Source organism: Peromyscus leucopus, chromosome 1 (genome assembly GCF_004664715.2).
Source record: "Peromyscus leucopus breed LL Stock chromosome 1, UCI_PerLeu_2.1, whole genome shotgun sequence".
Taxonomy (NCBI): Eukaryota; Metazoa; Chordata; class Mammalia; order Rodentia; family Cricetidae; genus Peromyscus; species Peromyscus leucopus.
Genome location: NC_051063.1, coordinates 127962499 through 127985037, shown reverse-complemented (window position 1 = coordinate 127985037; position 22539 = coordinate 127962499). Strand labels below are relative to the sequence as shown.

Below are 22539 nucleotides of genomic sequence, written 5' to 3'. Positions count from 1 at the left end.
AACAACATACAGGGAAAGGTTAGAAGCTGGACTACTTTCTTCTACCCAGGTGAACAGGTATGACCACGGAGGTACCACTCACCTAGGGCACTCAGCTGAGCACACGCAGCCAGAGAGGCAGCAAGGCGAGGGACGATGCTTCTGTTGGAGGTGAGATTGAGTCGGAAGTCCAAGAGACAGGTCACTAGGTCCATGGATGGACAGGAGAGGACACAGCGATCGGAGAGGAGGTCCTTAGGGCCTGTGAAGAAATCCTGTAAATGTCCCTATGTGACATCATGGGACCACCTCCTATGGATAAACTCACAAACTCAACTCCCAACTGGAACATAGTGGAAGACAAGCCCACAGCACTAAGTCACGTAAGACAACCTTTTTGTCCATTTGTTGCTTGTTTTTTCCCCCTGTATTGGGGATTGAACCTAGGGACTGTGCATGCTCTACAAACATTCTACCACTGAGTAGCCACCTCTAACCCTGAGCCATGCTCTTCAAACTGACATTTAACTGTGAACCAAAAGCATTAGGAGCTACAACCAGCACCAACTTCTTTCTACGAGAGGTGAGGATGGGGCTAAGCACCCTGACAACTGGATGGCTTAGATGGCTCTTTGTCTGATCCTTCCCAGGTAGAGACTCAGACACTGTTTTCTCCCGGGCAGCAGAAGACAGTCCTAAGTCATAGAATGAAGTGTGCATAGTTCCACTTGCTTGGGTAATAATCACAGTAAGAGGTTAATAATCACAGTCCCTCTTACCTGCGGCTGGCATGATGGGATAAACTGTGAAGCGCCAGCCCCATCCATTCACAGACCCATCACTGATGAACTTCCACTTCAGCTCATCACCAGGGATGCGCAGCTCACTGGACCAGTCAGACCATTCTCGACCTAGCAGAGTAAAGTACAGCCTGGGTTTAGGATTATGCCATCATCTAACCAAGAGAACTCCTTAGAGCAGAGCAAAGTTGTTCACACTAGTCGGAAAGTCTAAGACCTCTCGAGCTTATATATTCATGGTGGGTTGAGGATATTCTACCTTCCCACAGATTTCTATTCAGCCTCTGATCTAAGTACTGAAGAACCTGAAGGCACATATAAATGCACTGCCCCCAAGGAAGCTACCACCAAATGGGGAAATGAAGATGCATACAAATAGGATCCAGGGAGAGCAAGCCCACACCAGGGTAGGTTCTAGGGATACTTCTGAGTGTGGCAGGTAGTTAGGTAATGGCAGAAAGAGCTCAAATTCCCACAAAAGGCATTTGTAAATAATTCAGCATGGCCAAGACAGGCAGTACTCAAGAAATGGGTGGAGCAACCTGGGTAGATCCAAAAGTCTATGGAGCTATGTGATGGCCTCTTTAAAAAGCAGACGAGACTGTTGGAGCATGAGGCAACTGCGTGGACACAGCCTGCTGGACTTCCTTCTCAAAGCAGAGAGACCTAGCACAACTACTACTACTACTGAGAACTATTTTGACAGACATTTACCAAAATGCCAGAAAAACTATGTCCATCATCACTGTATATTAGCCCAAGGACTTCTGTGACACCGTCATTCTGCTTACAACATACACTGAGTGGTAAGGGACAGGCCACATGCAGCCCATAAAATTTCAAACATTTACACACCTAGCCTTCCACTGGGAAAATTTCTCACCCTTTATAAAAGAAAATGTAGGGCCAGGCAGTGGTGGCGCACGCCTTTAATCCCAGCACTCGGGAAGAAGAGCCAGGTGGATCTCTGTGAGTTCGAGGCCAGCCTGGTCTCCAAAGCGAGTTCCAGGAAAGACACAAAGCTACACAGAGAAACCCTGTTCGAAAAACAAAATAAAATAAAAGAGGATGTAGCTTAGTGTCAGAGTGCTTGCTAGCATGCACAAGATCCTGTGTTCAATACTCAGCACAAGGAGGTGTGTGTGTGTATGTGAATCACACAAACACTACCACCACCACCACCATTAAAAAGGCCTAAAAAGAGATGCATATCCTTTTTTTAAAAATTTATTATATATGCAGTATTCTGTCTGCATTTATGTCTGCAGGCCAGAAGAGGACACCAGATCTCATTACAGATGATTGTAAGCCACCATGTGGTTGCTGGGAATTGAACTCAGGACCTCTGTAAGAGCAGCCAGTGCTCTTAACTGCTGAGCCATCTCTCCAGCCCAAGATGCATATCCTTGCATTAACAATTCTAAAATGCTCTTTTAGACCAGTGAGTTTATTAGACCCCTCTTCCTGACCTCATGAAACTCAGCAGAGCAGACAAGACCATGCAGCACACCTCCCATCCACTGCACACTCTGCTCATCATCCAGACACAGCACTCCATGAGCCATACCCCCACTGCCATCAGTCGGAGCAGAATTCCTTTAAGAAGCTCTGTATTATGGCAACGATGCTACACAGGCCTCAGTACTCGAACACATCTATGGTTTTCAACTGCTGGACAGCTCTCTCACCAGACACTCAATAACCCCTCTGACAGTGGTATGAAGCACACATTACACAGATCGTATCTTATTTCAAAGTACTTGAAGAGAAGAAGACAAAACCTACTGTTTCACAACTCATTACCTTATGGTACCTTCCTTAAAGTTCCCATGGAATGAAGCATCAGTGTCCTGCCTTAGGCTAACAACTCCATTTATGGAGCACAAGTGAGGAGTGCTGTCCCTACTTGCCCTCCCTTTTTCACCTGACCGCACGGACACAATCCTGTTGACACCATCCATGACAGTGAGAGGATCGTGGCGCCTCTCTGTGGAGCACTGCCGGTCAAACTCCACTCTGAGTCCTTCTGCACCTGGAGTATAAGCAAGCAGAAATACAGTGGAAATTCCAGACAACAAGTAAAAGTCACAGTTCAGCAAGCAGGGAGCATGAGACCAAAACCATAGTTAGGAGCTGGCAAAGAACCAACACCAAAATCACAGCCTAAGCCTGGTCACCTTCCTCATCATTTGTCCCGACAAAGGTTCTACCCATGGACTAAAGGGTCAGAAAACCACCCACTTGGCCAAACTGTTCTGTTCATTCACCTCCAGGCAAACTTCCATGTTGCAATTCTATCACCTGACCAAGCTTATATCATATTATGAAGCTTTGAAGAAGGTGCTAAGGGAGACCCTGAATGCCCCCCTATGTCTGTGAGTTACAGACTGGGTCCCCATTTGGCACTATGAGAGGTAAAGCAATCTTTGAGAGGTGGGAGGAGCCTTGTGGGAGGCCCTTAAGTCATCAGGGGTGTGCTCATGAAAAGGATTATGGGACTCCGTCTCTTTGCTTCATGGCTATGAGGTGAGTGATTTGTGTTCCACCCCCTGCACATACTGCTGTGACATGCTGCCTTGTGCTAACTGACTATGGGGTGCAACCTCCATAACTGCAAGGCAGAACAAACCCTTACTTTTTATAAGTTGATAGTCTCAAGTATTTTGTTACAATAGTTACAAGAAAATGTGACTAACAATATCAGGTTGTGGGAACTTCTGACTTATAGGCCAATCTGATGTAAGTTGTGGGTTGACATCTGAAATAGGAACAGACTTGTGGGACTGCACCATTAACCTCTAGGTGTTCTAGTAGTGGCAGATTTGAGCTGAATTGTGAGACAACCAGTTGGGTGTTCACTGAAAATTACTTAGTGTGTATCTCACATATTTGGTATCCAGAGTCTTATGAGAACAATTAGGGGAGATTCTGTAAAAGGCATGGGAGCTGAGGAGAGAAAGCACTGGCCTTGTGCAGGACTTTAGATCACATTACAGTCACAGAGATAACTGTGCAGTTCTTCATGGGTGACTGACAGCTCAGACTAGTTTTAAGAGACCGAATTTGAATGCTGTGTGAGGGGACATAAGAAGTAGGGAGTGAGCCGGGTGGTGGTGGAGCATGCCTTTAATCCCAGCACTCGGGAGGCAGAGACAGATGGATCTCTGTGAGTTCGAGGCCAGCCTGGGCTACAGAGTGAGTTCCAGGATAGGCTCCAAAGCTACACAGAGAAGCCCTGTCTCAAAACACAGAATAAAACAAGTAGGGAATGGAAGGAAAACATTATATTGGAATGGCTCAGGCAGCATGGAGTTACTAAGAAATTATCGAATTTGGAAGATATTTTTGGTTGGTGGATGGATATGAAATGAGAAACAAAAATGAGGAAGATAATTATATGATTTCTATCTTAAGATACTGCTAGATAAAAGTATTTCTTGTTGAATTTGTATTGCATGTATGCGAGCAGCGTGTGTACAGGTCTGTGAAGACAGGAGCGGAGGACTAAGGACAAGTCAGTGCTGCTCTTCAGGCACCATCGACCTTGTCTTTTGATGGAGTCTGTCCCCGGCCTGGAGCCCATCAACTTGGCTAGGCTGGTTACCACTGAGTCCCAGAGATGCATCTGCCCGTCTCCGCTGGGTTGGGGACTGAACGGAGGTTCTCATGATGACCCAGCAAGCAGTTTACTGCTGTTTCCGTTTTTAAATTTTCTGTTTGTATGTTTTGTTTATTTGTTCTGGGTTTTTTGTTTTGTTTTTGTTTGAGACAGGGTCTCACTATGTAGCTCTAGATGTCCTAAGTGCTGGCATTAAAAGCTTGTGCTACTATGAACAGCCCTGATTTTAAAACTTGTCATGAAAGTGTAACAGATTAAAATTAAAATAAAACTAGACAAAAAAATATACTTTCCTAAACTCTACCTATTCTGAAAGTTTAAGACAATGAACTACACATAAAAAAATGAACAAAATAAAGGTGCTAAAACTTATTGTTATAAAAAACAAGTTTGGAGTCACATCCAAACAGATAATGAATGCAGGCCAGAAAGGTTCCACATACCACCAAGAACTGCCACCATCATCTCAAAACAACAGACAGAAAGACACAAGACAGCAAGGAGCAACAGATAAAAATCAGGAAAACCAAAAAATGTAAGTGGTAACATTCACAAATAACTTACAATAATTTTTTTTTTCCAAAATGAAGACCTACACTAGAAAAAGAAGACTCAGCACAACATGGAGTCACTAAGACAGACAGAAGGGGTCAGAGGTAAAAACAGTCAAGGACAGAAATAACCAGCATTAAACCCAAGACACCCAATGTACAGATAACACAAGGCCCTGAAAAGAGAGCTAAGTCAGTGACACAGCCTCACAGACTGGTTCCAGAAAATGTTCGGGAAAGACGTTAGGAACTAAAGCCATACCCTTTATTAGCTGAGAATACTGCCCAGAATGACTAAGGTGAACATATACTCTAACACAGTTCTTACTGCAGAAAGCACAATGATTTAAAAGAGGAAACAGCATGCTCACACTTACACAGATGAGTAAGTGATCCAAGAACTGAACACCAGAAAAGCAACCTTTCAAGTTCAAGTGGTACAACCAAGAATAGAGCAGCCTGCCCGGGGAGCTCCAGAGGAACTTACTGCAGTCCGGACAAAAGGCTGAGGGAGGGACACTTGGTGCAGTAACACTGAGGCTACAGAACAACAGAAACAGGCAAGGCACTATATCTAAGAGCTCCTGCAGCAGATAAGAGTTCAGACCCAGGCTGGCAAGATCTGAAGAAGGAAGGAATCGTGTCAAATTCTGTTTCTAGTGATTGATTTTGCTAGTAACAGAATTAATATCCCAAGTCTGTTCTGGTCAGGATCTGACATGGAAAAAAGAGATGCAGATGTGATGGAACAAGGTTAGCAGAATTTTACAACTGCATTATTCAACTGCATTTTACAACTGCGGTCCACATGAAAGTCAGCCATTGTGTCCATCTACCCACCCTGCTCCTTCCTGTCACTGAAAATGTCTACAAACAGTGACAACACAGCAACAGTAAGTCTCTCAGCACCGAGCTGCAATCTTGAAACCACGGCCAATCCTAAGTGGAAGGGAGGACATACAAGACAACCCTAGAATTATTTGCCACTGCAGACTACACGGGAGCTAGCAACAGAACGACACTGTCTAGAGATGAGTTCTTAATCACATAAACACACAAATCCTACATGAGCACTTGGAAAAATTACAGGGAAAGGATTCGCTCTCCTAAAACACAGTAAAGGGGGGGGGGCTGTACCCTGATTTTCTTGTGTGGACAGTATCCCTAGGTAGCAAGCTAAAAGATGAGAGAAAACACCTTTCTAAAGTATTCCAGCTGATAAATAAGGAGGAAACTATTCAGTGAACAGCACTACTTTGCAAGCCCCAATGGATCAATAATCTTGGTGCTGAGCAGCAATAGCAACTGACACTTGAAGATGTGCAGACACTAGGTGCATCACTGAGGCAGGGAGAAACCAATGAAAAAGCTTGCCAAGTGGATGAGTCAACGGCACCCTGAATCACAAGGCCTGGCCGAGGAACATGCTGAACTGTGAAGTGTACAAAGACAGAGTGGTCCAAGGAGGGTAAGTTCAGCTACCTGACACCCCAACAGATAAGCCATGTAACAGGTGAAAGGCAGGAATGAAGGGGGAGGGGAGAGAGAAACTAAAACTGTACTACTGAGGCTGTCAGAATTGGCCATCAGAGGGGCTTCATTTCACAGATGTGGGGGTTGCCTCTAAAGAGTTGCTCAGCAGACTTTAGACCTAAGTCTTAGGGAAAGAGCATTCACCTAACAGCTGACAAGTTAAAATTTTACTTGGTGTATGTTCTAGTTAGCTGTAGCTATCAACCTGGCACAGCCTAGCATCACCAGAGGGTACTTCAACTGAGGAACTGCCAGGTCAAACTGGCCTGGCTGACGACTGATGTGAGGCCCAGCCCACTGTACACAGCACCACTATGATGCGGTTATAAAGGTGGAAGCCTTGCACTTCACCACTGTAGTCACGTGTCAATGTACACTGTACAATGTCAGCTACTGTGTCCGTCCACCCATGCAGCTTCTCTCTGTCCACTGAAAATGCCTAGAAACAACGACAGCACAGCCGCCATGTCTGGGCTGTCTAAGAAAGCTGGCCGAGTATGAGCTAGTGAGCACAACAGTGAGCAGCATCACTCAGTGGTTTCTGCTTCAGTTCCTGGCTAGGGTTCTGCCCTAGCTTCCCTCAATATGGACTGTGACCTGGTGGTATACGTCAAATAAACTCTTTTCTTCCAAGCTGCTTTTGGTAACAGTGTTCATCACAGTAACAGAAAGAAAACTAATATAGTGTAGTTTCCATGTTACCTTTTATTTGACAGCAATTTGGAAAAAGATCTGAAATAATCTTATGACTTCTTTTTCACAAAAGGGAAATGGCTGCTCCTCTGGAAGTAGCTGTAGTATCAGCCCCTCTACAGACAGTGGGCCTCCCAGCCCTCCCCAGCACAGTCCACATACCTGGGATCTTCACCGTACCGCTGGTGGAAGTGTCGTCTGTGTAGGGATGGCTGCTCTCTACCACCACGGGCTGGGAGGAAAGACGGCCACTCTGGGAATCGGTGGCCACATCTTCTAACTCAGTGACACAGAGCTCCAACAACATGTCTGCCACCTAAGAAAGAACCAAGAAATGAGCTGACACTACCCCTGGGTCATCCAGGCCCTACCCATGCTCATCCTCCCCTCTGCTTTCCTATAGGGATAGGGTGGTAGAGTGGAAGACTTGGAGTTTAAAAAAAAACAACCAAACAACCAAATAAACAAACAAAAACAAGTTAAAAGGCTGGGGAAATGGCTCATTGGTGTACAAGCATGCAGACCTGAGACCAGATCCCTAGAATCCATGTCAATAGCCAAGTATGTCAATGCACAACTGCAGTCATCATGCCTAGGAAACCAAGAGAGGTGGGTCCTGTCTTTCTAGCCAATCAGTGAGCTCTGGGCTCAATGAGAGCCTGTATCTCAAAAAAACAAAGTGGAAGAGTAATGGAGGAAGCCACCTGACATTGACTTCTGGCTTCAACACATGCACACACACACACACACACACACACACACACACACACACACACACACACCAGACACACATCAGAGAAAGAAAGAAAGAAAGAAAGAAAGAAAGAAAGAAAGAAAGAAAGAAAGAAAGAAAGAAAGAAAGAAAGAAAGAAAGAAAGAAAGAAAGAAGGGAGGGAGGGAGGGAGGGAGGGAGGGAGGGAGGAGGGAGGGAGGGAGGGAGGGAGGGAGGGAGGGAGGGAAGATACAAGCAAGCACACAAGAAAGTGCAGAAGGAGGGGAGAAAACTGAGTTAAGAAACAAAGGTTTATTTAGACCTGGCTTCCCTTCCCATACAATCAAGGCACAGTAAAGGTACTATGAGAACTAAAGACTAGCCACATGAAAGCAGGTGGAAGGCACCTCACACAAACACACTCAATGTGTGCTGACACATACACTGAAGCACCAGTCATGACAACCATCCCTTCTACACCAAGATTACTTCCTGGAGAGAAGAGTCTGCCTATGGACAAAAACACCATGGAAAGGAGCAGAAAGTTGATAAAAATGACAAGATTCTAGAAGGTACTCAGAGTCAAGTTGGGCCAGGGGGCAGGAACCAGGAACAACCAAACCACTCAGGCCCTACTGTGGCAAGATGGAGTATCTCAACAGGGGCCCCAAACATGGTTGGGCCAGAGAGCTGGCTCAGTTTATGAAAGTGCTTGCCATGTAAGCCTGACAAACTGAGTTTGATCCCAGAGTCCATGCAAAGTGGAAGAAAAGAAAGGACTCCACAAATTGTTCTCTGACCTCCACACATGTAGATGGCATGCTACCTTTCCCGCACTAATAACAAATAAAAATTAAGGAGACATGAATAAGAGCAATCTTGTCAGTCCCCAAATTTAACATAAAAAAAACCCACTCTATGATTTCCAGGATTATTCTTCTACTCTATCTCCTTCATATTTAGATAACAATTTAGTTTAATAAAGTTACATTAATGGCCAAGTGACATCATTAATTTAAGAGTCCCAAATATTAGATCAGGAAAAGACATAGAGTATCCATCTCACCACTGCAAGGACAATTTAAAGATAATTTCATCTCTAAGGTGTGGTTGCACATGCCTTTAATTCCAGCACTTGGGAGGCAGAGGCAGAGGCAAGTAGATCTTTATGACTTTGAGGAAACTGTCAACACAACAATTTCCAGGCCAGCCAAGGCTGCTTTGTGGTACCCTATCTTTAAAAACAAAGCAAACAAATCAATAAAGATGATTGTGTCCTTATTTCTGTCTCTCCGGGAACCTCACTAAGTCACAAAAAATGTCAAACCACTGTCTATGTACAGAATCCACAAGTGACCCTGGGATTTCAGGACCTCCCTCTGCCAAGCCAACCATCATCCCTATCAAGGAAAGGCCAGCCAACTTCTTTGGGCTAGAAGAGCTTCTTGCTTCTGACCCCTGAATGCTGGAATTACCTGAAGGCTCCCCCATGTCTGACCCACAAATTAAAGTAAATCATAGTTAAATAAAATATATCTTCAGTTTTTGAGGTACATTGGCTGCATTTCAAGTGACCCACAGCTGTGGTGAAATTTTGTTTGTGCTCTAACAAATAAAGCTTGCCCAGAGATCAGAGTACAGAGCTAGCCACTAGAGGTCAGGCAGTGGTGGCACACACCTTTAATCTCAGCACTTGGGATCTCAAAGCCTTTGATCCCAGTATTTGGGAGGCACAGGCCTTTAATCCCAGCACTTGGGAGGAGGAAACAGGAAGTGATATGGCTGGGTAGAGAGAGGAAGTGATAAGGCAGGATAGAGACAGAAGCTCAGCCCTTTCAGTCTGAGGATTCGGAGAGGTAAGAACTCTCTAGTGGCTGGCTGCTTTGCATGTGCCACCACTATCCAGCAAAATTTTTTTTTTTAAAAAAAAAAAAAAAAACAAGAGCTAGAGAGATGGCTCAGTGGTTAAGGGCACTTGCTACTCTTGCAGACAGCCTAGGTTTGGTTCTTACCACCTACATGGTGGCTTACAACCATCTGTAATTCCAATTCAAGGGGATCTGGCCTCCTCAGGCACCATGTGTGAATGTGGTATGCACACATACATTCAGGCAAATATTCACACACAATAAACAATTTTTAAGGGCAGATATACAAACCAGTTATGGACTGGATAAAAGATATCATGGGGAGAACTATGATACATTTTGTCTTAAAGGACTGCTTCTAATCCTCTGTCCATGGAGCAGTCCAGGATGAGAACATGTGTAAAGAACAGTGGTTTTTGCAGAGAAAGCTGGCCCCACATACAGTGCCTTTCCATCACTCACCTGTGGGTAGGCAGTGCCCATGCCAGACAGCACAGCTGAAAGTACATCCCTGCCCCTGTCTCCAGCCCTGCTGCAGACTGACAGCTTGAGCAGGTCCACCACCACCCGGGTGTCATCAGCGATCAGCAGACTGGTGAACTCATCCAAAGACTGGGGCTCTGGGCCTGATGTTTTATTTTGGCTTTCAACATCCTAAATCAATTGAAAATGAACAGTTAAAAGAAAGAATGAAATATAGAGAGATAAAAGTCATCAGTTTATCTAGGAGCCCAAAGGACATATCAGGAATGGGGAAGGAACATTAAAAACCAGATTAAGACATGACTGACCCTAATATCTTCACTAAGCTATGTATCAGATTTTCAAATGCAAGGAACTTTATTTTACAAAGCAATAATAGCATCCATCAAGGAATAATGCCTTGAAATAACAGTTTGCTACTGTGACCACTTAGGTAGCACAGGTAGGTGATACACCATATGAGGTTAGAAGGAAGCCATGCTATATGAAACCTACCTCTTCTCATCAGATTTTAGATTACAACTTTCATCTACATCTACTCCACAAGTCTTTCACAGAATCTTATTTAAAATTAATCCTGTGTGTATACCACACCATTCATACTATCAACTTCCCTTGCATTCCTCAGAAAAGATATTTTTTTAATATTTTTAGGTAACAATTTAAAAATGTTTTTACTCTTTTACTACAGGGAGCGGAAGAAGTCCTGAGTAAATGTGTGCTGTTGACATGAGCATAGTCATTTCAAGGACATCAGCCTCAGACACACTGGAAAATGGCAAAATATCCTGGGGGTTGTGGGGAAATGAGGCTCAGAGGGAAATGGCAAAGCCTTCCCTTCTTGCCCAAGTGTGGATGCTGTAGTGTGTATAGACAATGTTCACCTTAGCTGTGGTGGTTTGAAAGAAAATGGCCCCCAAAGGGAGAGGCACTATTAGGAGGTGTGGCCTTGATGGAGGAAGTGTGTCACTGTAGAGGCAAGCTTTGAGGTTTCATATATGCTCAAGTCTCTCCCAGTGACACAGATCATTCCCTGCCAATCAAGGTGTAGGACTCTCAGCTCCAGCATCATGTCTGCCTGCATGCTGCCATGTCCCACCATGATGATAGTGGACTAAACCTCTGAAACTGTAAACCACCCAATTAAATGTTTTCCTTTATAAGAGTTGCTGTTGTCATGGTGTCTCTTCACAGCAATAGAAACTCTAACTAAGACAATAGTTTTTCTTCCTGGGATGTTTAAGGCCTGCAGACTGTTCCCCTATAGAGACTGCTCCTGCTGAGGTATGTAATAACCCCTCCTCCCTGTTCAACTCTGTAAAATAAACATGCTGAGTTTCCAGAATCCTGTGCATTCTCCATGGAGAGCCCAGTCCACTCAACTCCAGCTTTCTGTTTCTGTGTTTGTCTCTTCTTTGTTCCATCAATGCTCCACTCTGGTCTATCCCACAAGCCTTGCAAAAATGTAGCATTTTACTTTCTACTCTCACTGTGTCCATTAAAACATACCCCATCTGCTCACCTTTACTCCTTTTTCTGCTCATTTGCTGGGAGTTGCTTCCTCAACACTGCTGAGTCCTCCCACCTTGCCAAGGCCCTATCCTGTAAGGGTGCCTCACCTGGGTCAGCTGTCCCCACTTTATTTTCAGTAAATGAGAGTCTCTTGGCAATACTCATAAAAAGGAGAAAGGGACCCCAGCCATCAAAGCTGGGGTAGCCCCCAACTTCTGAGCTCAATCTAAAAACTATGTGAAGCAGGGGCAGGCACTAGCCCTGTGCATTCTCTAGGCAAAATCAGTAAGACTCAATAAAGAGTGAGAGCCAGAAGGCTGTCCACTCCTCTCTTCTTTTGTGATCTCAGAAACATAGAACAACAGAAATGAAAACAGGGAGAACAGCCACATCTAAGTCCTGGAACCAGGTTCTCCCTTCAAAGAGTAAGTGAAATTCATCAGAAATAATGGGGTTCCAAAATGACAGCAAAAGCAGCCAGCAGAGTATTTAACTATTAACACATAAAGTATCTTCGGTCTTAAGATGCAGAAGTAGAAATCTAACAATATTTGATGGGGATGTTTAAAAGAAATGTCTAGATTGCTGAAAAAGAAAGTACTAGCTACATATCTTCAAATATGAATTATACACCAACACTAACAGGAAATTTACCTCCTATAACTCACAGGTTTAACAAAATCAGAAACAATAAGTATTTGAGGATACAATCCAGAAATGCTCTGGGTCTCACTGATAAATTTGTAGTAAGGAAATCATACCATCTGCCTTCTACTTAAAAGCAAAAATTATGCTTTCTTCAGGATAATTCTCTTAGTCTCATACCAGGAGATTGCCAGAAACAAAAAATTGATTCTAGATGGAACTTATGCTGACTTTCTTATTACACAGATGGCTATTCAACTATGGAATGAATCAAGGGAATCTATTAAGGTGACTGGTGTGGTACTAAGTATGAGGCTGGGAAGGTATCTACTGATGGGGTGCCTGCTGCAGTAGAGCCAAGCCAAGTGAGGAAGTCCAGCCAGCATGAAAAGTGGAGTGGCTGCAAGTCAGGTCAAGTGAACATGTGGTCCCTCAAGGCAGACAGACTGGCTTTGAGTTCCAGTGCCTGTGCTCAAGCAAAGACACCTCAAAGTAGGTGGCAGCCAACACAAAAAGTAAATAGATGACATAGCCTGGTTTTTCATGTGTGTGACCTGGACCACTCCCCTCAACACATACACAATTTATTCCTTAATTGTTACCCCAACAGTAATGAAAGGAAATGCTCAAAGACTTAGGAGGGAAATCCTGGCTCTTAAACAATGACAGAAATAAATAGCACACTTAATGGAAACCCATGACTGTAACAATGTAACAGGCAAACAGATATAGACAGACAGATACGACATCCTGGTAAAGTGGTAGAGCCTGTAAAAGACAGAGCTAAAGCAGCCCAGTAGCAATGCTCAGCCACAGCAGGCTGGTCACACGGGGTGGGGACTGTCGTTACCTGCGGCAATGCAGCCAGAGAGAGGCTGTCCAAGCTGACACAGGGTGTACAGAGAGACAAGAAGGTGTCGGGGGCTCAGCTGCTGTTCACAGAGAGCCTGTCGGTGCTTCTTTCTGTTTCCTTTAGCTCTGTCTTTTACAGGATTGTCTTTCTTGGTTTGTTTGGTTTTCAAGACAGGGTTTCTCTATGTAGCTCTGGCTGTCCTGGATCTCTGCCCCCAAGTGCTGGGACTAAAGGGGAGCACCACCACCCAACAGGATTTTTTTTTTTTTTAATCTTAACTTTTTCTGATCCATTCACAGAGATATGGTTTTTAATCTACCACTTTACCAGGACATCTGTCTATCTATATCTGTCTGTCTGTCTATATCTGTCTGCTCTGTTATACTGTTACTAAGAAGTAAAAGTGTAGCAAGAAGCTTGAAGTTGAGACCAGAAGAAACTTTCCAGAGAAGGCCCTGCCATTGTCTGGGTAAGTTACACCATATTGTGGAAAGGGACTGCAGATACCCTTGTATGTGCAATAAAGTTCACCCATCACTGGACAGTGAGCTGTGCACATCACCTCAGAGCCTCAGTCACAAAAAGCCAGCACGTGGAAGGAACAATACCCAGCATACCCAAGGCAAGGCTGTAACCTACAGGCAGGAGGCCTTGGACTAGGGACGTGTGGAGGAAAGCAGATTTCAGTCATGGGAACCATTCTCAGCTGGGAAGACACACACACTTACTATTGGTATCATAGATTAACAACCTCCTGGCAACCATGCACACTGACACAAAAGACATCCACACCTTGCTGAGAGGACACTGCTTCATCTTATTCTTTAATTTTTACTTTTTGTTATTTACATGTTTATTCAGATGTTATGTTTTAACTTGTATCTCACTGGAAAAGGCTTTTGTGACTATCCTTTCTTTCTCTATACCTTCTCTACAACTTTCTCAACTACTTAAATCTCTAGAATTTCCCTTCTCATTCTTTGCCTCTTTCCTTATACGCTCACTTCCCTACTTAAATACTGATTATGCTTAATGTGGTGGTTTGAAAGAAAATGGCCCCCAAAGGAGGTGTGTCCTTGTTGGAGGAAGTGTGTCACTGTAGGAATGGGCTTTGAGGTCTTTTGCTCAAGCTTCCCTCAGTGTGACTTCCTGTTGCCTGCAAGATGTAACACTCTCAGCTCCAGCACCCCATCTGTCTACACGCTGTCACGCTCTCCATAATGAGAATGGACTGAATCTCTGAAACTGTAAGTGAGCCACCCTCAATTAATGTTTTCTTTATACGAGTTGCCTGGTCAAGGAACTTAACTAAGACACTTAACTAAAAAAATACATCTAGAAACTGTAGTTTTCCCAAGTAGTGTACACTAGTGCCACTGTCTCTGAACTTTATGGGAGAGCTCTGTGACTGATATACAAAGCACAGCATGTTCTAGCTTTAAACAGGACTCCTGAACTTTTAAGTACAATTAAGGCAATTTTACACTTCAAGTCAAAGATGGCTCCTGACCTCTTTGGTTTTGGTCATGGTTTCTGCAATGATGCTGGCAGCTCCTGGGTCATCTGTCACTGGGATAAATGGCCGAGAGGAGGCAGAGGGGGCAGATGGTGTTACTGCAGAGGGGGTCACAGCATCCTCAGAGGAGACAATCTAATTGGAGAATACACCAGAGGAAATGTTTAAGAAGCTCGGCAACATGGAACACTGAACCACTTGTAGCATTTTAGAACAATATAGCGCTTATATCACATCTCACCTAGCATCCCTAGAGAGCCAAAACAGCCCTGAAGAAACAGCAGGCCCACAAATCACACTACACTGAGCTCACATGTCTCTAAGGAGTCCCAAATAAGTTAGTACACTTTTCAACTTTCTGATTTTTAACATTTCAGCATTCTATTTAATGACTTTTTAATAGAATAAATCTATTTTCATTTCAACACTAAGAAATCCCTTTAAATATACATTTTACTAAGTCAAACTCAAAATCAAACAGCAGACACAAAACGTAAGTGACAGAATGAGTAGACTTTCCTAGACACAGAGAAGCTGCCTTTCCCTTTCAAATTCAACACCACCTTAAGCTGCTGCCCTTTACCTCTCTCTTTTCTTGCCATAGGTTTGGGCTCAGTCGGTCCTCAAGATCAGCAGCCAGCATGCCTTCCTCTACATTCATGGGACTGGCCATTGCTGATGCATCAGAAGCCTGTGCTGAGGCGGAGAATGAGGGGCATTCCACTGGGGCAAGCATGCCGGCCGGCATCAGGGCTCCAACCACTGCATCTCTGTCAGAACAGAAGGCCGGGACTGTGGTAAGCCACCCTTTCACCTGGGCACCATAAGAAGCAGCAGGATGGGTCAAGTGCTCACTAATAGTATGCCTTCATTTTTACAGCCTATGTGTAAATGAGTTCTAGAAAACTACTAAGCATTTTTAACCAGGTAGCCAACAGTTCTAAGCTAAAATGTATATCCTGATCTTATTCATAGGTATAAGACACATAGTAACATTTCAGTCCACAATGAACTGTACATTAAATTGTGATTTTATAGAACTGTATCAACTAGAAAGGTCCCAGTGAGCTTAAATTACATGCATATAACAAAATCCTTATAACATTAATATGTGTTTCTCAGACTGTAACCTCATTGTTATATTAAACAACACATGGTTGTATTTTAGCAGACACAGTAAAGACAAGTGAAAGACTTTCTAATGGAGTGATTCTCAACCTGTGGGTCATGACCCCTTTTGGGATTGAACAACCTTTTTACAGGGGTTGCATGTCAGTTATCCTACATATCAGATATTTATGTTAGGATTTATAACAGTAGCAAAATTACAGTTATGAAGTAGCAAGAAAATAATTTTATGGGTAGGGGTCACAGCATGAGGAACTAAAGGGTCACAGTATTAGGAAAGCTGAGAACCACTGGTAAAACCAGAGCAGAGTAAGCTTCTAGCTCAGTCTAGGAAAACCTGTTGGGTTGCTGTTGAAGCTTGAGGGATAGATAGTTGATATTTAATGAACACTTGATATAATAAGCAGCAGATTAACTTTCCCCTCAACAACTGCTTTAGGCTTTGCTCTTAAGTTATATGAATACAACTATCAAATCCACACCCAGGACACAGTAACTGATGGAGCACTCACTTAAGTTTTGCTAACTACCATGTGGTAGAGTCCAGATATCACTACTGTGAGGTGGCAGGATTTGTAAAAGAATCCTAGGGTGTAGCACGAATCTTAAAAGGTCTTATTAATAAAAACAAACCCAGAGCCAGATATTGGGGTGAAGGCTGAAAGATCAGAGAAACAGAACAAGCCACATCCACCCTCACCTTGCCAATTCCTCAGCTGATCCTGTTTCCTCAGACTGAAAGCCTCTGAGTCCTCACTCGAATAGATCTTAGCTGAACTGCTGCTAAAAGCTAAAAGCTTAAAAAGGCTCTAGTTCCTTATATACCTTTCTGCTTCCTGCCATCACTTCCTGACATTAAAGGAGTGTCACTATGCCTGGCTGCTTCCAGTGTGGCTTTGAACTTACAGAGATCCAGACAGATCTCTTCCCTCCTGAATGCTAGGATTAAAGTTATGTGCTACCACCGCCTAAACCCATGTTTAATATAGTGATTGTTCTGTTCTCTGACCCACAAATAAGTTTATTGGGGTGCAAAATATATCAACCACACTAGGGTTAGGAGAGCCTATCACTGAGGGGACTGGAACCTTGATTGCTTCCTTCTCTTTCAACTTCTGACCATGAGGTGAGCAGGTTTTGCTCTGCCTCTGGCTCCCACCATGACGTGCTACAAAGACACAAAGCTGGGACCCACAATGGACCAAATAAAATCTTCCTCTTTCTAAGCTGACTATCTCTGGTGTTTTCTTAAGTGCTGGAAAGCTGACTACAACAGATTCCAAGACAACAGCAGCAAAAGAATATGTAAGACAGTAAGAACTAACCTTATCAAGTGAATGAAAAGAATAATACTTTTTCTTGGGTGTGTGTGTGTTGAGACAGGGTTTCTCTGTGTGTTCCTGGCTGTACTAGAACTCTGTAGACCAGGTTGGCCTCAAACTCAAGAGATTCGCCTGCCTCTACCTCCTGAGTGCTGGGATTAAAGGCCTGCACCACCACTGCCTGGTGAGAATCATCATCTTAAATTAGCATCAACTCATTCTTCCTCTTACCTACATACTGATATAGAATTGTCAAAAAAAAATCCTTAAGCTTAATTTTCTGATTCATATTTCAACACTCAGTTGGGTTTTCTTTGTAAAGCACTAAGATTCCATTAATTACTAGCAAGAATATATGACTTGCAGTTGGTAGCACTTAAGACAATAGCACAACATTCTCATAAACATCTGGTCAATTAAAATATTATAAAGCCCGATCCAGCTAGGACCTCCCGTTCCCTAAGCTCTCTTTCCCCCAACACATGAACTGTGAACCAATACTGAGGAGCCTCCATGGTACTGGACTAGGCCTCTGGATAAGTGAGACAGTTGTTTAGCTTGAACTGTTTAAGGGGCCCCGGCTCACGCACTAAGGACCTGCTTTTGGGAACCTAGTGCCTATGCTGAGACACTTTGCTCAGCCTTGGTGCAGGGAGGAGGGGATTGGACCTACCTCAAATGAATATACCAGGCTCTGCTGACTCCCCAGGGGAGACCCTTGCCTTGGAGGAGGTGGGAATGGGGGATGGGTTGGGAGGGAAGACTAGGGGTGGGAGAAGGGAAGACAAGGGAATCCGTGGTTGATATGTAAAATGAATAGAAAATCTATAAATAAATAAATAAATAAATAAATAAATAAATAAATAAATAAATAGGTATGGAGACAGCGGAGGGGGAGAAAAAGAAAGGCTCTTTGCTTTTACATATGGAAAAAAATTATAAAACCATAAAGTTCACATTGAGGTAGGATTTACAAACCAACACACAGCCTACCTGGCATACATGATCTGCAGTGCTGTAAGGATGTGTGATAAGGCCTGCTGCTTAGCCAGGTTTCCTTCCAGTGACAGGAGGATCTTGGCAAGAGAAGGGCGATTAGGCTTACAGTTATTTGCACCACTTATCTTATTGCTGGCAGAAGAAGAATCAGCATCTGAAGGCACACCTAAAAAAAGGAAACAAAAACCAAAGTTGTTTTTAAGATGACAGATTGCTCTTTTTCTATATGGTTTGACCACTTTCCGTTATTTTGAACACAAACCACAATCTGCACTTTGCTATTTATGAAGCAGCACCTGTGGACATCAGCCAGACTGGAACACCCTATGATTTACAATGCATGGAGAGTTCTTAAAAGGCTCTTTCCTTGGCAGCCAAAAATCTCAGCATGGATGAGAGAGGAGCTCAGGAAGTTTCACACACCTTTAAGAAACTATTAGCAAATGATGGCTGCTGGGGGAAAGAAGTCAGTTTTCATCAGAGAAGCTTGCCCCAAGGTTGCCCATGGTCCGTTATGCTATACCATGTACACACAGGCAACACTAAATTGACTCGGTGACTATTGAGAGAGGAGGGAGGAGAGAAGTGATGAGGGGACAGGAGAGAAACTGGAGGGAATGGAATGGGGTTGGATTTGATCTAAACATTGTAGATATGCATGGATATTTCTTGATTTTGTTTTGGGTTTTTTTGTTTTGTTTTGTTTTGTTTTGTATTTTGAGACAGGGTCTATGTAGATCTGACTGTCCTGGAACTCACTATGTACACCAAGCTGGCCTCTAACTTAGAGATCCACCTGCCTCTGCCCTGTGTTCTGGAATTAAAGGTGTATGCCACTGTGCCCAGCCAACATGCATAAATATTAAATAAAATATTTTTTAAAGATAGGCATCCACTTAAGGGGCATTCCAATCCCTTTTATGGTCTACCCTACTAATTGCAGTTTTAACCATATAGTCTAAATTTTGTCAGTCTTACAGTTTCTATTGCTGTGATGAAACACTACAACCAAAAACAACTTGAGGAGGAAAGAGTTCATTTTGCTTACATATATGGCTTGCTTCCATATCACAAACCATCACTGAAAAAGTCAGAGTAGGAATTTAAGGCAGGAACCTGAAAGCGGGAGCTGATGCAGAGCCCATGGTAAATGTTGCTTAATGGCTTGTTCATGGCTTGTTCAGGCTGCTTTCTTATACCTTAGGACCACCTGCCAAGGGTTGATACCACCACAGTGAGCTGGGACCTCCTACATCAACCATTAATCAAGAAAATATCCTACACACTTATCTACAGGCAATATGGTGGTGTAATTTCCTCAAGTAAGAGTCCCTCTTCCCAAATGACACTAGTTTGTGTCAAGCTGACAAAACTGACCAATATAGTCGTATTATATAGACAGAACATGCCCAAGCTTTGGAAACTCACAAAAGTGGGACACCAAAAGTGCAGGGAGAAAACATGTGACAGCAAAAGAAGTAGACCAGGCAAATGAGTCCATCTGCAGAGCTCCCTGGAGGGAGAGGAGTGTGGGCAGCACTGGAAAACAATAACTGCAGAGTTCCTGGTCGAGGGAGAGGTGTGCCGGGCAGCACTGGACACAGTGAGCTGGGAGTCCTGACCAGAGGGCAGGCCCACAGCCTCATAAGAACTAAACTCTGGGATTTGGTAGGACAGATTCCTCTGACAGGACTCAGCAGTGGACAGGAATCCCATGCTGTCACTCCATATGACTTGGGGAGGTTGTTAGCGAGGTGCCATTTTGAAAGGAAATCTACTGCTTAACACTGAGCTACTCTGGGAGCTGAAAACGGGGAAATCCAAGTGAGGATGCCTGACATTCCACAGGATGAGACAGCCTGGGAATCAGCTGTGAAGGGCAAGAGAACCAGGCTCTGGTACAAATCAAGGCTGCAAGAGCTTTGGCTTATGCAGTGAAAGACATAATGTTGTAATGTGTCAGGAACAGATCCCATTAACTGAAAATGCGCAAGCGGGCGCGCGCACGCACGCGCGCACACACACACGTGTTTGTGCACACAGACTGGAAAACTCCACTTAGCAAGACTGCAGTTTTATGAAGATGATATGTAGACTTGATACAGTATCTATCTATCAGAATCCAGCAAGATGTTTTCTAGACACAGACAAGTTCGTGCTAAGATGTATGTGAAAAGGCTGAAGAAGTATAACAGTCTGAACAATTCTGAAAGGAGTAAGAATAAGGTCTACCTGATTTTTAAATCCTGAAGGTAACATAAGACTGTGTGATAGTGACATTAAGGATCAACAGAGTAAAACAGAAACAGATCTGCACAAATGTGCCCCAGTGATTTCTAACAAATTTGTAGGAGCAACTCAGAAGAAGAACAGCTTTCTACAGTGGGGCAATCAGTTTTTATATAAGTGAGGGAAAAGAAAACTTCAGCGAAAGTCTCAGGTGTTACACACACAACCACCACTTAATTACAAATCTTTTAGAAAAAAAAAATAGGAGGAAAAACCCTTAGGACTCAGACTGACAAAATCATACCTCAGATGTGATTTAAAAAAAAAAGTCCATATCATATAAGAAAAAGCTAATGAATTAAGCTTTATCAGAATTAAAAACAGTTGTACTATAAAAAACAAACAAACAAAAGACACCCATAAACCAGAGAGAAAGCATATAGAGATCACATATCTAAAAAAAGAATGTGAAGTATCTGGTATCCATAAAAAACTTTAAACAGCAGACAAAAAAAAAAAAAAAAGAAAAAGAAAAAGTCCAGAGAACAGAACACAATGGGGAAGGGGGCACATTGCCAACAACAGTAAGTTAAGCATAATTAGTCACTTTTCTTTGGCTGTGAGAAGACCTTATTTTAGCATACAGTTACACAGGGAGAGTCTAAAATATTAGGGGAAGCAATGCAGCAGGTGCCAGGAGCAGGAAGCTGAGAGAACACATCTTCAATAGTAAACACAAAGCAGAGAGAGAACTGCAAGGGGGGTGAGGCTGTACCTCTCAAAATGCATTCTCCATGGCTTACTTCTCCAGCAGGCTGCAACTCCCATAATCTCCTGAAACAGTGCAACCTAGAGGGGACCAAGCACTCAAATGCCCAAGCCTATGAGGGACATTTCTCATTCAAAACCACACAGTCAGTAAGTACATCCAAAGGTAACTAACATTAGCAAGACACATGAGATGCCATCACACAACCATCACGATGGCGAAACTAAGAGCAGTAACCCAGAGCTAAAAGATATTGTGAAAGAGGGTGCAGAAAGACTGCAACGTCAAAGAACCAGAACATTTGCTACAAGATACTATCTTCTATCTATGACAGGAAGCTAGACCATAAGATATGGTCACCTAAACAATACAAACATGATAACACCACACTGACATGCCAACATGAATGGGAGAAATCTCACAAGGCCCCACTTGATGAAGCAAGCTAGAGTCAATTAATGGCTGCCGAGAAAGAGAGATTCAATCTTCCCAGGGACAGTCCCCCAATAAGTTATCTAACTTCAAGTGGTCAGCCCTAAACACATGCACATGAGCAACATAAATGGATTCAGTAAGGATGTGTGTGCATGTGTGCATGTGTGTGCATGTGTGTGTGTGTGTGTGTGTGTGTGTGTGTGCATGTGTGCTAAAGAAGAAGGAATCATGAATGAGGAGATGAGAGCAGTTGAAGATGGAGGGGGTAAATTGATGTAAATACAGTACCCAGGCATGAAATTCTCAAAGAAAAATAAATTTATAAACAGTGCTTTATGGACATGGCGCAACAGTGCTCTCATGAACTCCGTAGCTGTGGCTGCCTGCACAGGACTTGTCCAAGATCAACTGAGTTAACACTTTACCATGGGGTGAGAAGGGGTTCCGAGCCCCCATTCCTAAGTGAAGAGCTATTGACAGTTGGTAGTTTCTGGGAGGGGCAGTCAATTTTCCTATTAGGTGGACCCCACTCCAACGAACAGCCCCACACCCAGAAGTTATGTACAGACAGCACAAACTGGAGTCCATGGATTATTAACTTTAAAAAAAAGAAGGTAAGAATGGGAAGAGGCAGGGAAGGGGCAAATCTGGGAGGAGTTAAGGGGATGAACTGAGGGTGAATATGATCAGAACACATTGTATGAAATTCTCACTGCAAAAATATCTACTGCAATCTACAGGATGTCTGAAAAGGTTTAAATTCTGTTACCTAAATAGGAAGCACCCAACGGGTCTCTTGCCGTCTGAAGAGGACAGGTTCGTGGACAGAGGTGTGGCTACATCCACTGTGTCCATGCACGCTATGTGATCGACCCACCAAGGCTTTGAGTTGC

General features: G+C 43.5%; 1 protein-coding gene across 1 annotated transcript in view; it reads right to left on the bottom strand.

Moving 5' to 3' along the window:
- The window catches only part of Herc2 (HECT and RLD domain containing E3 ubiquitin protein ligase 2), a 191645-nt gene that overhangs the window by 25103 nt on the left and 144003 nt on the right, over window positions 1-22539 (bottom strand). Inside the window, exons 68-73 of the mRNA XM_037198198.1 lie at window positions 14759-14899; window positions 10218-10409; window positions 7338-7491; window positions 2704-2811; window positions 759-890; window positions 83-241 (exon numbers count right to left, since the gene is read on the bottom strand). Of these exons, the coding sequence (XP_037054093.1) occupies window positions 83-241; window positions 759-890; window positions 2704-2811; window positions 7338-7491; window positions 10218-10409; window positions 14759-14899 (886 nt within the window). The remainder of the gene's footprint in view (window positions 1-82; window positions 242-758; window positions 891-2703; window positions 2812-7337; window positions 7492-10217; window positions 10410-14758; window positions 14900-22539) is intronic.